The following is an 18,233-nucleotide window of genomic DNA, read 5'->3' as shown; positions in this document are numbered from 1 at the left end:
GATAATATCTGTCTATATTATTGGACCAGATGTGGCTGTAGCTAGAGCCTGGCTATATTCAATCAATCAAATGGTATATTTAGGATAGTAGCTGAAGGCATGTAGATATGTTAGCAGGTTTCTGATATAAGGTGGCATCTGTGCATCCATTGTGTATTTGTACAGTAGTGTCTAGAATTGTTTTTATTAACATAGATTAGTTTATTGTCAGGTTTATGTTGGGGTGAAAGTCATTGAATGCCTGGTGGAATCTGTCCAGGACTTCTTTGCGATGTGCCCAGACAATAAAGATGTAATCAGTGTATCGCAAGTATAAGAGCGGTGTGAGCTGTTAGGAGTTTGGGAAGCATTGTTCTACGTTAATCATAAATTTATTAGCAAGCATACTTGTGGGGCCACATGGGTGCCCATGGCTACACTGTTGATGTCACACATGATTTATGATACCAGGCATCTCTTTGCTGAACTCTGCTCTTTCCTCTTCCCCTTTTGCATCTTTATTAAAATGAGGTAAATTAGTTTCTTTTCTTTGCATTGTGATTGAGGAAACAACTTCTGGTTTATGAAAGCTCATACTGGAATAAATATGGTTAGTCTTTAAGAAGCCACTTGATTTCTGTTTTGTTCAACTGCTAGGTTGGAAGGAAGACTGCTTCTCGGGAAGTGACCAGCACAGCTAGAGTGGATAGCTTTTGAGCTTTTCACACCCCCATTCTTTAAACAAATCTTAAGATTAAAATTGATGTAGTCCAGCTTTGCCATAATTCTGTGCAAGCATACACATGTACACATACAGGCAAATTACTTATCATACCAGACAATTCCTATCAAAGCATGTGGCACATAAGATCTTGACTTGGTGAACAAGCATTCATTTGCAAAATAATTTTGCAGTACATTAGTTCATACATTATGTAATAGTTTAAGAGCAGTGTTTGCTAAATACATAAACAATAAAGTGATGCATTTTAAACTTTTCCACTTCATAATAAAAATTGCCTAGCATTCACAGAGCTTATCTCCACCAGAGGGTGGAGACTGTCCTGGTTGCCTTGGTGGATGACCTCCAGTGCCAGCTGGATAGCAGTGGGTGGGCCATTCTCATAATGTTAGATCTGTCAGCTGCATTTGATGTGGTTGACCACAAGCTTTTGGTCCACCGCCTTGCTGGGGCAGGGATTTGTGGGACAACCCTTCAATGGCTGTTCTCCTTCCTATGGAACCAGGTGAGTTGGCACACCCCTTTCAATTCCCATGTGGAGTTCCATGGGGGTGGTCCTCTCCCCCACGCACTTTAACATCTTTATGCGCCCTCTGGCCCAGCTGGTCTGGAGTTTAGGGCTGGGTCGTCACCAATATGCGGATGACACCCAGCTCTATCTCCTGATGGACGGCCAGCCAGAATCCCCCCCCCCACGGATACATTTGCCAGCAGGGTCGCCTGAAACTCAACCCCTCTAAGATGAAGGTCCTGTGGCTGGGAAGGAAGGGGACAGATCAGGAAGTGCACTTACCTGACCTGGCCAGGGTGCAACTCAGCATCATGCCGTGTGCTAGGAATCTGGGTGTGATCTTGGACGCCTTGCTTACTATGGAGGTGCAGATCATGAGAGTAGCACGCCTGGCATTTTTCCATCTAGTAGCCAGGCAAGGCTACTAGTGCCCTATCTGTCCCTGGAACTCCTGGCCATAGTGAGCCATGTGCTGCTTACCTCCGGGATTGACTTCTGTAACTCACTCTACGCAGGCCTACCCTCATCCTTGACCCAGAAATTGCGGCTGGTGCAAAATGCAGCATCCAGGTTCCTCACAGGAACATCTTAGAGAGCCTATATCCAGCCAGTGCTAAGGCATTGGTTGCTAATTGTGGCCCAGATCAAGTTCAAGGTTCTGGTTTTGACCTTTAAGACCCTTCATGGTCTGGGCCCCATATATCTGAGGGGCTGCCTATTGCCTTATGCTTCCCATTAGGGTTGTGTGAGGCTGTGTTTGAATCGGCCGTTCCAGGCTGACGCGGCCAGCACTGTGCCACAGGGGGAGGGGAGGGGCGGGGCGCGCACTGGTGCATAACTCGGCACACACACAAAGGCATGGAGCTCCCTGGAACGGCCGATTAGGACGCCACTGTGAACAACCCTACTCCCTGCAGGACCTTGTGTTCTGCGGGTACTAACCTGTTGGTGATTCCTGGCCCACAAGAAGTTTACCTGGCCTTCGCCAGGGCCTTTTTGGTTCCAGAAGAGCTAAGAGCTCTCACCATTCTGCCAGGCCTGTAAAATAGAGCTCTTCCGCCAGGTTTTTGGTTGAGGCCAGTGTGCGGGAGTTCACAGGGGCCCCTCCACAATCAAGAACTATCAGCATCCCTGGGGATTTGGGTCCTGAGGTGCAGATGAAGGGTGGGGTTATGGGAGGTGAACAAGGGTTTTTTATTTTTCTCATCAACAGAGTTGGTTGGGATTTGGTTTTATGTTTTTATGTATTGGGGTTTTATTCTTGTAACTCGCCGCGAGTCAATTCTGAGAGGGGTGAGTAAGAAATATAATGAATAATAATGGTAATGATAATAATAACATGAATGGGATTACAGACAAGTGTAACAACTCACAAACTCAATAATGCTATTCATATATTGTTCTGGCTACTTAGCATAGTTATATTTATTAATTCTAAATAATATTTCATTTTAGTACCAAGCTGGAAAGATCAAAGATGGAAGTGGCCTAGTTGGGCCCCATAGACTACTACATGCAAGCTATTCTTTGTTAATTAATTTCCAGTTTCAGGTTTTACTCACATGGCTGCTATTTGGAATATATTATTATTAGTTTAATACTATAAGAGATACTATTCAGTACTTTAAATCAGTGGTCCCCAATCTTTTTATCACCAGGGATTGGTCAACGCTTGTTAATTTTACTGAGGCTCGGGGGGATAGTTTTTTGCTTAGGGACGTTGCCGCCGCCAGAGCCCCTCCTCTGCTTGTTTTCCTGCCGGCGCCCCTGACTTTCTGCCACTCACTGGGGGGCACTGCCAGCAGCTGTGCAGTGTCACGCCGAGGGGGAGCCCCAGCCATGGCAGCCGCTGGAGATCACCAAAGGTGAGCCGGCAGCAAAGTGGCAGGGCAGCCCTCGAGGCAGCAGCCAGGGAGGAGGACGAGGAGGAGCCGTGGCCCGGTACTGACTGATCTACGGACCGGTCCCGGTCTCCAGACCAGGGGTTGGGGACCACTGCTTTAAATGACAGTAAGCCATGACTTCTTTGGGTAGTTCTTTAAATATTCAACTTGCCTAACTGATCACCTGGTTTCTTGTTCAGATAACAATCAAACCAGAACTAACGAGAAGAAAGAAAAGAAAATGGTCTTTCAGAAACCCCATGGTACAATAGAATATACGGTAAGAACTATTTGCACACAACTCATTGATGTATTTATTCTGGGAAAATGTCATGCCAGTGGTATGGTTTCCAGATGCCATTTAAATTACATCCTCAGTGTTCATTGCTTCTTTTGTACTTCCTACAAGCAGAGCCTTGAGTCCAAGTATAGGGAGGGCATGTAATCTCAAACACAAGTATCTTGATCACACCCATATATGTGACTTGTGGATACCTCCTTCTCCTAGTACACATATAGCTGTGTGTATTAACACTACCACAAAGCTGTTTTCAACTCTGAAGAGGAAAACAACTACTCTGTGGCTTTATACAACAAAAACAGTGACATTTGGCCATTATAGAGAATGCAGGCTGTTTTCTGATCTGCAAAATCTAAATTCCTAAGAATTAAACTTTTCTACTAGAAGGAGCAATATAGAAATATAGAAACTGTTGGCAAAATAGAATAAGGATTTCTGCATGAGAACACCCATGTATACAGGAATTCATTATTTCATGAATGTAAAAATGGAATAACAGAAATTCCCTGGCAAACCCAACAAAGCTTTGAACAAAAAAGAGACAGTAGAGTACAGAAAATTCACCATTCTATTTAAATATCTTGCAGTGATGGGAAAAGGGGGGTAATTTTACAGTTAGGATACTGTCAGGACTCTCCATAGACAAATACAGTATGTGTGGAAAGGTGATAAACAAGTTGAAAAAAATCCCCTTTCTGCATTGCACAGCTCACATTCAAAGCTACATAAACATTGTGCTTAGTTGACTACAGCCCACACCAGCCTATGTACATCCAGGGACAGGGTTAGGCAAGCAGAAGCCTTGGAGCAGAGACATTCTTAGGAATCAAAATTTCCTAGTTTCTTATTCCTTCCCCTTCTTTGTGTTTCCTCACATGCACCCTATTTTCTATACAAGTTTCTCAACTTCTGTCAAGCTTTCATATTCTATACCATATTTGTAAAATAGGAGAAACAAACCCCTTTACCTTTTCTACTGGGAAAAAAAATCCACATTTCTCACTGAGGCACATTTGAACTAGCAGAAAGTAGACAGAATGCCAAGGAGAGCTTTATATAGCTGCATATAATTCATTAACATGGCAGAAGCCAGAATATAGCCTTTCCGTGCTAGAAGTTAGAAAATAAATCTTACAATGTGAAGTTCTGCTCCTGGAGGCAGTGAGGGGGTACCCTCCATTGCATTCAAGGCTTTGTATTTGGGTAGTAACAATAGAGCACAAAATATATTCAAGCAATAACATTTTCAGTAGTTCATGATTCTTGGCAGGCTGGATGGGAAGAGGTGGATGAAATGGTAAAGGTCTCTGTTTTAACTCTGGGTAGGCCCTGGATGGTATTTTTAGTTCTGGGAAATGTAATTTTATTTAAAGCTATGCTTATGAGCATATACAGAGTATATTTTAGTCACTATGAATTACTGCAGTTACCCTCTGTGTCTGGGATTATTATTGAAAGCTGTGACTTCCATATGAGCAAGAGTCCTGGCAAATTTAATTTAGAAAATAAGAAGGGGGAATGGTCACATGGAAGTAAGGAGTCATTAGTTATTACCTTTCAGCAGCCATTTTCTTACCGTGAATTTGCATATGCTGTAGAGCCTCTAACAAAGGTTTTTACATTTGTCTACCATGGCTAATAGCCATTGATAGAATTGTCCACAGTGTATTGGTGATAGCTAATAGCTATCACTATGTCTAAGGATTTTGTTTTTCCTAACTGGGAAGGGCAATCCAGGCCCTAAGTCATTTTGGCTGTCCTTTTCCATTCTCTTCAGTAAAAGACAACAGGCTTGTCAGAAATTAACAGATACAAGGTGAGAAGAAAGTAGGCAGACATACTAAGGTGGTTAAACCTTAGTATAATTATAGTGGCGTTAATTATATTTACACAGAGGAGAAACTAGCTTGCTCTGTATACACCATCCTTGTGTTTTGTAAGCAGAGAACCTAGTGGACTTGCCACACAATGAGGGTTTTGTTTTCATTTGTATTCCTACCATCAAATATGGGAGTGTTTCCTACTGATCCTTGTGTGCCTAGTAAAGACGTACATGTGCAGGCATGCTTGTTGTATCCTTGGTGTTTCCCAGAGGTCAAATGCAAGCCTTTCTGTGTTTGAACTAGGATTGCAGCTGTATCAAGGACTGTTCTGATGTTGGCATGTGCCTTAATATACAGTGGGCTAGACTAGGCCAAGTGGACAAGTTTTATGAACTTAAATTTCATTTCTTGTTTGTAAGCAAACAGTGATACATAACTGTATGGAACAATGCAGACCACAGTCTGAAAATACAAATGTATATGTAACAGCAGAATGATTTCAGTTTGTACAATTTCATTTTAAAGTTTGTTGTAGGCTACTAATTGAAAAGAAAGATTTGATAGATGCTATTTTGCGATGCATTGTAATTATATAATTATTTTGTTACAGTATTAGTAATAAAAATATGAATTTCTAGTCTTTTGAGTTGTTTCCTTATGTTATGAGTTTGAAATCTTTCTTTCTTTCTTTCTTTCTTTCTTTCTTTCTTTCTTTCTTTCTTTCTTTCTTTCTTTCTTTCTTTCTTTCTTTCTTTCTTTCTTTCTTTCTTTCTTTCTTTCTTCAGGCTGGAAGTCAAGACACCCTAAACAGCATTGCCCTGAAGTTTAATATCACTCCAAACAAACTTGTGGAACTCAATAAGCTTTTCACACACACAATTGTTCCAGGCCAGGTAATTACGTCAAGACTAAATCCCCAATTGCTAAAGATTAGATATGTGAGCATAGAACACTGCAATGCTTAAATAATTTTGAAACAACCACAATGATTGAAGTGAAAATAAATATTTGGAGCCAGGTAGTAATTTTAGATATGCATTTATTGTGCCAAAAGTCTGTGGATCTATTGTTCTCCCTGCTGTCTGAAGCACATTCTACTAGATACATCCATTGTCATGAGTTTCAGAATTCCCATGAGTGTCTCACCAATTCTTGCACAGGAAATGGACCTTTTCTGTGTTCCTATCTGTCTCTGCAGCCTGTTATGATCCAGGGCAAAATCATATCTAGAGTTGCAGGACATGCAAGAAGGAATAGCAGCACAATTTTAGCTGGAGGAAGGAAAGATAAGGTATTGCTTCTTCTGAATAGTCCTGCTGAGGACAGGAGTTGATTTTGATTTCCTTGTTCTTCCTTATTCCAGTCTAGTGATTCACATGACTGTTAAGGACTAACATGGCTATCCCTTTTGTATTTGTAACGCTGGAAGACAGTTCTATAATGATGCTTTCTTGGGGCAACAAACTTCTGAATTTTCCTGAGATATAGGATCTTAGTTTGACTCTCCTAGCTTTTCAGGTTTTTCTATATTTGAGGGCGGGGGAGACACTTTTCATCCTGTCTACTATGGCATTTAAAATTTGCCTTCAAGTCAAGTCTAAAGTGGTCAGGTCTGATCATGTGATAACTAGGCATGTGCAAAACAAACAACAACAAAAAAACAGCAAAAAGGACCATTACAAATAGATCCAGGTCGAATCCAAAGCACCATTTCCTGGCTATGATTCGGTGCCATTAAAGTCAGTGGGACATTTTCCCTTTCCATCTATTTTGTGGTCTTGGTGGGGGAAAGGGGTTTAAGGTAGAGGCGTAAAATTTGCATCATAGCTGTGGGAGCCTCAAAAGAACACCCTAGTTTTAGAAAGATTGAAGAGAAGCTCTCACAGCTATGCTGTGAATTTGGTGACTCTACCTCAAACTCCACCCCCTCCCATCCGAAGAATAGACAGGATAGGAAAAATGTTATCCCTTTAAACTGTCCAAGCTCTACATGACCAGATTGTTCCCAAATCATGGTTTCGTGATTTGGTCAAGGCTGATTTGGGCAGTTTAACTACAAGGTAAGGTCAGTTCAAACCAAAAAGTGTCCAAATCAACATTGATTCAGGTGCTTTTCACACTGTCCAAACTGAATTGCAAATACCTAATGATAAATACGGCATGTGAATGAAAACACGCACCCAGTTGCATCTTTTAAAATCTCATTGATTTTTCAATAGACTGAAAATTCAGCCCATGAATCTGAGTGAAGGATTGCATTAGACGGTAGTTTATACAGAGATAGGAGCTCTTAGCCTTCCGCAAACAGCTTGCTCATCCACTTTTCGATGAAAAGAAAGTGCTCTACATTAACAGAGTCCAGTCTAGTGATCATTTGTATATACTTTTCGTTTGTTACTTTAAAACTCTGTTCTCCAATGTGGTTATTTTCACAGTGGTTGATAGATCCTGATAACCTAATATTTCTCTTATATAGTATATTCAGTTTTGTTTATATTTTGGTGTAGGTTCTGTATGTGCCAAATACTGATCCTGTTTCCGCTGCTGGAAAGCTAGCTTCTTCAAGTCCTGGTGCTCCTGTTTCACCATCATCATCAGATGCAGAATATGATAAACTTCTTGTAAGAACTCTCATAAGCATTATTTGTCCTCCGACAAATTGGTAAAATAATTACTCACGTCTCTTTGACATTACAGTTTCATTTCCTCAAAACAAGGGTTGCTTACAACAGTATACTTGATATAGTTATTTATTTTGCTGGCAGCTGTTGGCGTGCATACAAAGCAGTGGACTGGATAATTGTTCCATAGAGGGGAAAATGGGGCATCTCTCATAGCTTGAGAAAACAGCTTGATTTGCACAGGGAGCCTCTATAAACCTTCCCACCCCAAGAACCACTTTTGGGCTGTAAAGGCCAGTCACAACAGATTCAAATTTAGTTTTGTTCTTCCTACATCAGTGTTAAAAATGTGGGGAGAGATTACAGAACAGTACTTTTGCATGGAGATAAGTAACTTCAGAAGACCAAGACTATATGGGAGGAATCCACATTGTGGTGCTTTTGCACACAGGCATTGCTCTCATTTCCAGGACTAGTCAGTGGTGGCCTGAAAAAGAGCTGCAACAGAGAGATCTTTCCATATAATTTTGATCTTTTGACTTGTTTGGTAATTAGTACAGGACTTGTGACATCAGCTTTCATGTATGCAAATGTAACATTGAAGGGTAACAGAGGAGGAATTTCTGTAATTTTATAAATTACAAATGTCTGCCATTGTCAATATGCAAGTGGTTCAGGTCACATAAATCTCTAAATTGGATGGAAAACCATCTAAACACTGCCCGCGGCGCCACGGGCACCGCGGACAAAATAATTCGCTAAGGGCTTCTGGGGTGGGATCTGTCCGTGATGAGGAAGGGTTCGGATTGGACCCTTCCTGTGGACAGACAATCGGAGGGACCAATCGGAGGGACCAATCGGAGGTCCCTCCGATTCCCAGCCCCAGCAACTGCGAGCTGCGCGCAGCGCGGCTCTCAGTTGCTCCCGGCCTGATGCGGCGAGAGGCGCAAAGCGCCTCTCACCACATCAGGCCGCTACCCGAGGGAGCCCCTGGCAGCCGTGCAGAGCGCCGCTGACCAAGGGAGCCCCTGGCAGTCGCGCGGAGCGCGGCTGCCGGGGGCTGCCTGCCCAGTGGCCTGACGAGGTGAGAGGCACAAAGCGCCTCTCGCTGCGTCAGGCCGCTGCCAGACGAATCCCCCGGCAGTCTCGCGGAGCGCGGCTGCCGCTGCCAGACGAAGCCTCCCTGCCGCCGCCGCCGCTTAGACACGACGCCACAGGGAGGGAGCCGTCGCCGCAGGACACACCAAACTGTGAGTGCCTAGCGCCCGCTGTATCCCTTATACAGCAGGCTATATTTCTAGTTTCTCTATAACTGGTATAATTTCTGCATAATGTCATGTTTTTATATGAGAAGGATGTGAAATATAAATTTGCATGGAATTTTACAGCACTATGTTTATTCTTCAAGGATGCTGACTTGGCAAGAAGGGCTTGCAGACCGATCCAAAGAGTCCTGTCTTCGACATCAGAGGAAGATGAGCCAACTGTTGTCAAGTTTTTAAAAATGAATTGTCGATATTTCACAGATGGCAAGGTAGAAGTTTCTAATGGTTTCATTTGCGGCAAGTTAGGCTTCATGTATTCTGTCTTGTATTCTTTCTTAGAAGCAGATCTTCCCCACCTTCCCCTCTCCAAAACAAGTCACCCAGTACAGGTGATTGCAATAAGAATTGTGAACTAGGCAATATGGCCACTTGTTCCTCTTCTGACAGGTTAGCTTTTACTGGAGTAGGAAGTTTTGCTGGTAGAGGGAGTGGATGTTTGATCTTATTTCCCCTTCTTATCAGCGGACCTTTTATGCTGGGGAAGGTTCTTTGACTCTAGCAGTGCCTTGGGGTAGTGGCCACAAATATACAGCAAGATGGAGTGTAGAATCCTTAAATAGTACAAATACAGAATGTGCATTGTTTGACAGTATTTCCCCTAGCAAACTCTTGAAAGGGTTAGCAGATGTATAAAATTCAATTTGCAAATTTAAAAGATTGTCATTTTTAACTAAATTGACTTTCAGTCTTTCAAGAATTTCTTTCAGTGAATTTCTCCACTGAAAGAACATCAAGCCTTTAGGGGCTTTGCTGGCCACAAAGCCAAGAGATTCAAAGGCAAACAGATCTCTACAAGGCAGATAGCACTTACAACTTCCACACTCTCAGAGACAGAACTAAACACTGGGCTGGAGCTCAGTCGGAGCAAGCAAGATAAAATATTTCAACTAGCACATCCTGTTCGCCTGAGAGAATAGCAGGGGTACAGGATTGAGAGGATACATGTTATGACTCCTATAGCCACAGCATGAGGCATCATTGGAGTCACAGGAATTTCAAATCCAGGACATTTAGGCTTAGGCAGGCCCCCTCAAACAGACCCTTTCTGGCTTCCAACCACCACTAATAACTACATTGGATAGAATCCAGGTCTTGACAGACTCCCTTGACCACAACCCCCTGTGGGAAAAACTTGAATTCTGACAATAGGAAAATAAGGTGAAAAACCCATTGACAGTGGTTTGACAGGGAGTTAATTAGTTTGAATCAGAATAGAAGTTCACCTTTGGACTCTTTCAGTCAGGTAAGCACACATTATGATCCATCAAGTCCAGTGCAGCCCCACAACATTTGTTGGGGTTTGTAGTGCAGGACAACATTCCCTTTTTATGTCCATTTTTAAGCAAAAACTGAGAGCTTACTAAATCCCTTGCAGACCTCCATAAACTGTAGATAAACTGAGTTTGGTTTTGTGGTCACAGGTTAATTTATTCAGCTCATGTTTTCCTTGCTAGACCTTTAAATGCCTACAACTGATTTATGAATTCAGCCATTAGAGGAAACCTTATCTAAATTAAAAAACTGTTCTAAGATTAAATGTTGGCATGAGTCATATGTGTGCTTTTAAACAGAAATTTGAATTATTCCTAGTTCCTGTAGGTATCCAGTAGAGATAAGCCAATACAGATTGTATTGACTCAAAAATCTTAATGTTGTAATTCTAGTTAATTAACAAGCAGGAGCTCTGTTTCATTGCAGTTGAAGATGAAATTTAAACACCTGCATTCTTCTTTATAACTTTGGCCTTCTCGGCGAAAGATAAACTTGTTTTGACCACTCTGAATTGTTAGTTCTAATACAGCGTTGCCCTGAGGGTCACCACAGTAATAAATAGCTTAACTGCTTGAGAGAGGGAAGAGGACTATAAAGATTTCAGGAGAGTATGTAGGAGCAGGATGACAGACATAAGAGTATTCTGTGAGCATGTGACAATGATCTGATATGCTAAATGGTCATTTATTTATTTTATTTCAAGGGCGTGGTTGGGGGGGTCATGTTAGTCACTCCAAATAACATCATGTTTGACCCTCACAAGTCGGACCCTCTGGTAATTGAGAATGGCTGTGAAGAATATGGACTCCTTTGTCCTATGGAGGAGATTATTTCAATTGCTTTGTACAACGATATCTCACACATGAAGATTAAGGATGCTCTGCCATCGTAAGACATATTCTTTATTGATCTTCTTTGCATGCGAGTGGGAGGTGGAGGAAGAAGCAGGCATTCAGTTGAGGTCCACTAGTTCCAACATCTTCCACTGGGTCCCCGAACCTTCCTCCCATGAAACTGAATCTAATGCCTGTACTGATCATTCATGGGCCCATCAGTATGCTCCAGTTATGAATTTATTGTTCTTATTGTTTGCCATTTATTGTTCCATTGTTTTATGACTAATGACTTCTCTGTATTGTTCCCATTCCTGTGTTCCATGTGAACTGCCCTGAGCTTCCGGGGAGGACGTTATATAAATATAATAAATAAATAAACAAAAACAGGGGAAGGAGACCACAAGCAACAAGACAGCATATAAAAAGGGAGATATGTATTACCTAACCTCAGCCCAATTAATACATTTATTTCATTTGAATAAAAAAGACAGTATACAATGTAAGTCATTCCACATTAACATTGACCTTAATAACACAGTACTAAACTCATAGTTTCTAATTGTCTGGTATGGCAGTTTGAATTTTATGAGTCTGCTGTTTGTTACAAATACCTAATTACATTAAAGACTTGTTGCAAAAATTACTGTTTGTGATAGACAGACATGAAATTGGCCTATATACGTGGGAGTAAAAGGCAGAGAGAAAATTGATGAAAAGGAAAGAAACTTAAAAAAAAATAGGAGTGGGCACAGCATTTTAATTACACTGGGCCAATGTCTGCCCTGAATGTATTTATTGCAAGAAAATGTAAATTAAAGAGAGATGATTATAGATTTCAATATTGTATGCTGCAAGTTACATTGGTGCAGTGAATGATACATTGGAGACTGTAGGAGAGCTGGCATATGAAGGTCCACAGTATGTGCAGGCCTGATATCCTTGGATCTCTTCCATCTTATGCTTGTGTACTGTTAATGATTCCTCATTGTTCCTTTATTGAAATGGCTGAAAAATGGACACCAGTGAAAAACTGCCATGTTAAGTGCAACATAAGAACAAAAATGTTTCATAATCCAGAACTGTGGTTTGTACTTTCTCATGGATGTTTGGTCATGTATGAGAAGTTTTTAATAAATCCCAATCAAGTTAGTTTGCTGCCCTCTGCCCCTTTCTGTATGTAGGTTTTAATGTTTTGGGGTTCTTGGCTCCTTAGTAAGAGAGCCGGAAACATTTCCAGTTCATTTCTATTCATGTTTTTATCCAAAGTTCTATTAAAATTTAAAGTTGAGATTTTGTCTGAAGTCTGTGAGGATGGCAGAAACATTCAGGCCTGATAGCTTACCCAGGCCTCCATAGAGCAGTCAGGGTTATATTTGTATAATCAGTTTCTCTCCTCATTAATTTCTAAACAAAAAGCAGGACTTCAGATGTGAATAATTTTTCATTTATTTATTTTCATTAATTTGTCCTTTTATTGATAATGGGTGCTATGGTATGATTGTTATACTGAATTATACTGTGCTTTTTTCTATCTTCCATGTTCTACATGAACTGCCCTGAGCTGAAAGGGAGGGTGGTATATAGATTAATAATAAATTAATAATAAATTGAGATCTTGAAACTTGGTGTTTCATCAAGACATATTTTCAGTTCAGAGAGACCAAGTGTTAAAAACTCCAAATATATTTGTATTCCAGAGTTCATGATTTTCTAAAACTTTTGAGCTACATTATAGTTCTGAAAATTTGGATCTTGTAATTCATAAATTTATATTTTTCCAAACTGATAAACCAGGATTTGTATGCCTCCAGTGGATTAGAATCAACCATAAATAGGAAAATTTGATAAGATTATATGACTGTATTGTTGTTCTCTTTGTGGCAGCTTAATACTCAGATTGGGCCTGTCTTTTCTTCCTGCATCCCTAAAATGCCTACAGAATATGTAATAACATAGCCATTTATCTACTTTTACATGTATTTCGATATTAACATTGTTGGTTATATCACACCTTCATCTTCATAGCCATTTGATTCAGTTAAATTTTATTTTGTAGGAAACTGTTAGTTTAATTTTTATTATTTAAATATTGTTTTGATGTATTTTAGTTTAACATTATTTTTCCATGTTGTGTTTTAGTTCTCATTTTGTTTTTGTTTTTTTCCTGTTTGTAACACTCCATATACATCCACCGTTTTTCATGACAGCGACATACCAAAGGATCTTTGTCCTCTGTACAGGCCTGGTGAATGGGAAGACCTTTCCTCTGAGAAGGACATTAACCCTTTCAGCAAATTCAAATGCTTGAACAAGGAGAAGAAGCAACCGAAAGTAAATAAATTCGTCACCTTGAATTCCAAACTGATAAAGCCTCCAGACCAAGAGAAACCTACAGATTTTGAACTTTTTAAACCTTCTGAAAAGGCCTCCTTGGTGTCACTAGAACAGTCAGGGGATTCCATCATTGATGATCCTTCAAAAGGAGTACATTTAGAGAAGTATACTAAAGAATGTTCTGGACATAATGTTACTCAGGGCCTAGCCAAAGATAATTCCCTTTTGGAAGAAGATGGTTTTATTGAACTAGAAGAGACTTTATCTTGGACCGATGGCAAAGGAGACAGGAGAGATGTGGGACCAATACAAGTTTCCACTGATGGTAACCTGACTGAAAAAGTGCAGCTACGAGCAACAAATAAGGGTAGCTGTGAGCGATCAGAATTAGATTTATTAGGGACAAAGCATGAGGTTGGCAGTAAAGAGGTTATTGATTCAGAGTCTTGTGAGAAGCTAGATGTAGTGCCTGAAATAAACAAGGGTGGCAGTTCACCAACAAATAAGGTAGAAACTACTCTGGATGCCAACCAGGAGCTGAATAAAGACAAGCTAATTGAATTTTACCTAAATAAAGATGAGTTGCAGCCACCTGATGATTTGTGTAAGGCTAAAATCAAGGACGAGGGGAATAATAAACAATTAGGTATAGACCTCACACTTAGTTCTTCTCATTCCCAAGCCAATGAAGATTTTACAAACAAGAAGGTAGGACCTGATTCATGTCCTATAAAAAGGACAGATCCGTTGCCAGAAGTTGCCTCAGCAGTGCCTGAGAAAAAGGAGCATGAAGGATCAATATCATCTTCATTGTTGCCTCATCTAGACCAAAAGGGTTGTCAAGAAATTGATCTAGATAATAAATCTGAAATCAGGCTGTGGCTCCTGCAGAGAATCCAAGTGCCTATTGAAGGTAGGCCTCTTTTGAACTTGGTCAGAGAAATAGCTATTGGTTTTTCAAAGCACTGGGTTTTTCTTCCTGTTATTTTAATTTAATTTTAGCATAATTATTTTAATAACTTAATTCTTGCTGCTTCCACCACTTCTGATCTAGTTTTTGGGAGTTGTGGGTAGTCCAGTGAGGCAGTCTCGCCTGCAAATAACAGCATTAAGTAGCCATCAAGTCACAGCCAACTTATGGTGACCTTATAGGGTTCTAAGACAAGAGACATTCAGAAATGGTTAGCTACTGTGTAGTGACCTGATATTATTTGGTAGTCTTCCATACAAATATTAGCCAGGACAGATCCTGGTTAGCATCTGAGTTTGACTGGGCTATCCAGGTCAAAGATGATAGTATTCCATGTAGGAAAATGTCTGTATCTATAATTTGTAGTCAAATCTCATGTCTTACATTTGTCACTTGTGACAGCATATGTCAATTTCCCTACTAAGGAGAAATACTGATGCAGTTAAATCATAAAAATGGACCAGTTTGTAACTTCAGTACGGTGGAAAGGGCTTAGTGTAATAGAAGCCATGAAACTTCCCTGGTTTCCATCTGAACTTAGAAGACAGATGTGATTCTCTTTACCACTGGGTGAAAACCAACATGCAAGGGAGCATGGATAGTACTCAACAGTTTTTTTTCGCAAAACTGCTTAACTTTTTTATACTACCTGTAATCACCTTCAGAGCAGTTTTTCAGATTATAGACTTTTATTGGTGCCTGTATTTTGGTCAGAAGATTTAACCTACACACACTGAGTAAGAAAATTAAGAGATCTCCGTTACAGCAACTAACCAAGTCTATCCATAGAACGTGTCACTCATGGGGTGAAAGTTGTGACAGTGAATCTTCTTGTTTGAGTGGAGGATTCACAAGATTTTCTCCATGATGAAGTACCTCAGAGTAGGGGCCTCTTTCTGATGTTTCCCCCTTTTCTGCCAGTTTAGCCAGAGTAGAGTTTGTGAAGGCATTCTGGTGGGGAGCAGGTTCAGGAGTGCATGAAGATGGTGGATAGTGGCAAAGGTGTTGGTGTGACAGGCTCAGTGCAGTACATCTATGGCAGTGAAGTCCTGCAGAGAGCTGGACAAAAGGTTGTGCTGCTGAAGAGGCTGTAGTTGTACTAAGACAGCTCATGCATGCACATGCCTCTTTCTATCCTCTTCTGGCTTATCCATGGCATGCCAATCGACTTTTGTCAATTCTCCAGCTTTTTACCATCTCCTCGTAAAGTTAATAGCTACCAGACAGCATTGTGCCTCTCCCCATCTCACACACACATTCATTATTATTGCAAGTGGGTGGGTGAAAATATGACAACTTGACAAGGAAGAGGAAGATGATAAAGAGAAGGGAAGGAGTGACCACCAGGGAAGGCTGGCCTGCAGTCTACTTCCAGAGACTTTTTGATCCATATTGGGGTCCTGACCCACAGGTGAGGAAACACTACACTGTATTACATTACAGTGGGAAGAGAACCAATACTAATTCAGATTCTTTACACGTTGACAAATAAAGTTTCATTGCACACAAGAATGTGTTTGCTGACCTCACATTTAAGGTATGGAATGGCCATCAAGCCTTGTAGGGAATGACTGGAGAAGAGAACTGAATCTGGTAATATATACTGTCACAGTGGATAGTTGTTTGGGATTGTGTACTGACACACCAACACACACACAGGTATTCTGATAGTGCTGATGCAGTAGCTTCTGTCTTGTGCCCAAAGGCTAGTGGCCCGGTTGGATGCAACCTTTTTGTGATTTGGCGGGCATATATATGTAAAAATCAGTGGTTTTTTAAATTTCTGCTGAAAACATAAATTTTGTAAGATTTTCATTTTTATATGGTTGTTATTGAACTGCAGCTATCTACTTGCTTCTGTTGTTTATAGCTGAGTAGGTATAGTGTGTATTTTATAGGAATGATTTTATTTAGAATATTGTTTTAGAAATCTTGGTAGAGGAAGCTACCACTTTCTTATTTGGGAGTAATTTCCTCTTCGTTTAGGTGGCAAGGTGATCTTATGAATTTGTTTGGCTTGTGTGGTTCTAATATTTTTCTTGTTGCAATTTCTGGTAAAATTAGAGGGGGAAATTAGTGTGTGGGTGGCTGGGTGTTTTCCATGACCTGAATACAGTCAAAATGAAGGAATGTCCCAGAAAAAAAAAAAGAATTTCAGCTTGCAAGATGCATTTTGAAACCCAGCCCTAAGACTGAAGCTCTTTAGTAAAAACACCAGCCATACCATATTAAAGTAATTATTTCTTCCCTGGGATGTATAATAGAAAAAACTGCGACAGAAATTTCATAATCTGTTGAGAGATTAAACTGTGACTTTTACGGTCTCTTTGCTGTGCTATGACTACATACTTGCCTTTTTTCTGGATTCAGATATGCTTCCTTCAAAGGAGGAGAAAAGCAAGACTCCTCCCATGTTCCTGTGCATTAAAGTGGGTAAACCCATGATGAAGTCATTTGCTTCTCAGAGTGCCACTATGGCGCAACAATATGGCAAAAGAGGGAAGCAACCCGAGTACTGGTTTGCAGTCCCTCGAGAGAGGTAAGATGGAGATCTTCTTTAATACACATCTCTCTTAACTGGTAAAATCCATTTATCTCAGCAGCCTGCTTCTGTTTGTTTGCAGGAAGGATGAAGAGATACTGCATTTTCCCACAACTATTACTGTTGTGATGTTTACTTGTAACACTCTTATGGCTTGTAATAGTGTGTGGGTGTCCCCTCCTTGGTATATTTACTGGTTTATTGGGCCTGCTGTGCACGATGTGATCATGCAAGTGTCACTATTCTGTTAATTATTGTGTGAGGTGATTAGTGACAAGTGTCACCATCTGCTCAGTCTCCCTCCTCCACAAACCTTTCTTTTAATTTTTTAAGCTTGCCTAAGTGGCCACTATTAGCACTATAGAGCCCCAATGGAAACTGATACTTAAAGAAGAAAAGTCTTATCTGAAGTCTTGGAGAAGCCTCTTGTCTTTTAAATTTTTGCCTTTGGAAGTGAACTCATGGGTGCTGAATTAGCAGAGGGAATGGCAAGGAACTCCTGTGGACTCCACTTCGATATTTCCTGAGAAGTCAGAGCAGTCCAGAAAGGGTTTTGCTCATGAGAAAACATCCTAGACTTTCTTCCATAGCTTAGGAGACTCTAATACAGGGTGTAGTCTGCACGGGGCTTTTTACCCACTCTCAGATTGACTAAATCTCTGCAGTCTACACTGGATTCTATTTCCATTTTTATTTTGGGTGCTTTAAATCAGTGGTCCCCAACCTGCGGGCCGCAGCCCGGTGCCGGGCTGCGAAGGCCATGGCGCCGGGCTGCGGCTCCCTCTCCCCGCCCCACCTCGCAGTAAAAAACTTCCCAGGCTGCAAGCTTGCGGCCCGGGTAGCTTCTTACTGTGGGAGGGCGGGGAGAGGGAATCAGGGCCGGGCCGCGCATCGCGCATGCGCGGCCCATGCGGGCGCGGCCCGGTGCGCGGGCGTAGCCCGTGCGGGCGCAGCCCGGGGGCACGGCCCGATGTGCGGGTGCGGCCCGATGCGCGGGCGTGGCCTGATGCCCTGCCGGTCCCCAGCTTCAGAAAGGTTGGGGACCACTGCTTTAAATTTTCCCTCTGCATGGTGCCCCTAATCTTCCCCCGTGA

General features: G+C 41.3%; 1 protein-coding gene across 2 annotated transcripts in view; it reads left to right on the top strand.

The window, feature by feature from the left end:
* Positions 1–18,233, top strand: part of NCOA7 (nuclear receptor coactivator 7) — a 104,216-nt gene that overhangs the window by 55,861 nt on the left and 30,122 nt on the right. Inside the window, exons 4-10 of one of the 2 annotated variants that reach the window (XM_077300201.1) lie at positions 3,316–3,395; positions 6,025–6,132; positions 7,747–7,860; positions 9,269–9,394; positions 11,161–11,345; positions 13,534–14,540; positions 16,968–17,136. In XM_077300201.1, coding sequence (XP_077156316.1) covers positions 3,316–3,395; positions 6,025–6,132; positions 7,747–7,860; positions 9,269–9,394; positions 11,161–11,345; positions 13,534–14,540; positions 16,968–17,136 — 1,789 coding nt within the window. Of the gene's footprint in view, positions 1–3,315; positions 3,396–6,024; positions 6,133–7,746; positions 7,861–9,268; positions 9,395–11,160; positions 11,346–13,500; positions 14,541–16,967; positions 17,137–18,233 lie in introns of both variants that reach the window. The other variant, XM_077300194.1, reaches the window with a different exon arrangement.

This window comes from Paroedura picta, chromosome 1 (genome assembly GCF_049243985.1).
Source record: "Paroedura picta isolate Pp20150507F chromosome 1, Ppicta_v3.0, whole genome shotgun sequence".
Lineage (NCBI taxonomy): Eukaryota > Metazoa > Chordata > Lepidosauria > Squamata > Gekkonidae > Paroedura > Paroedura picta.
Note: the sequence above shows the minus strand (reverse complement) of the source record. Positions and strands in the feature narration are given on the sequence as shown.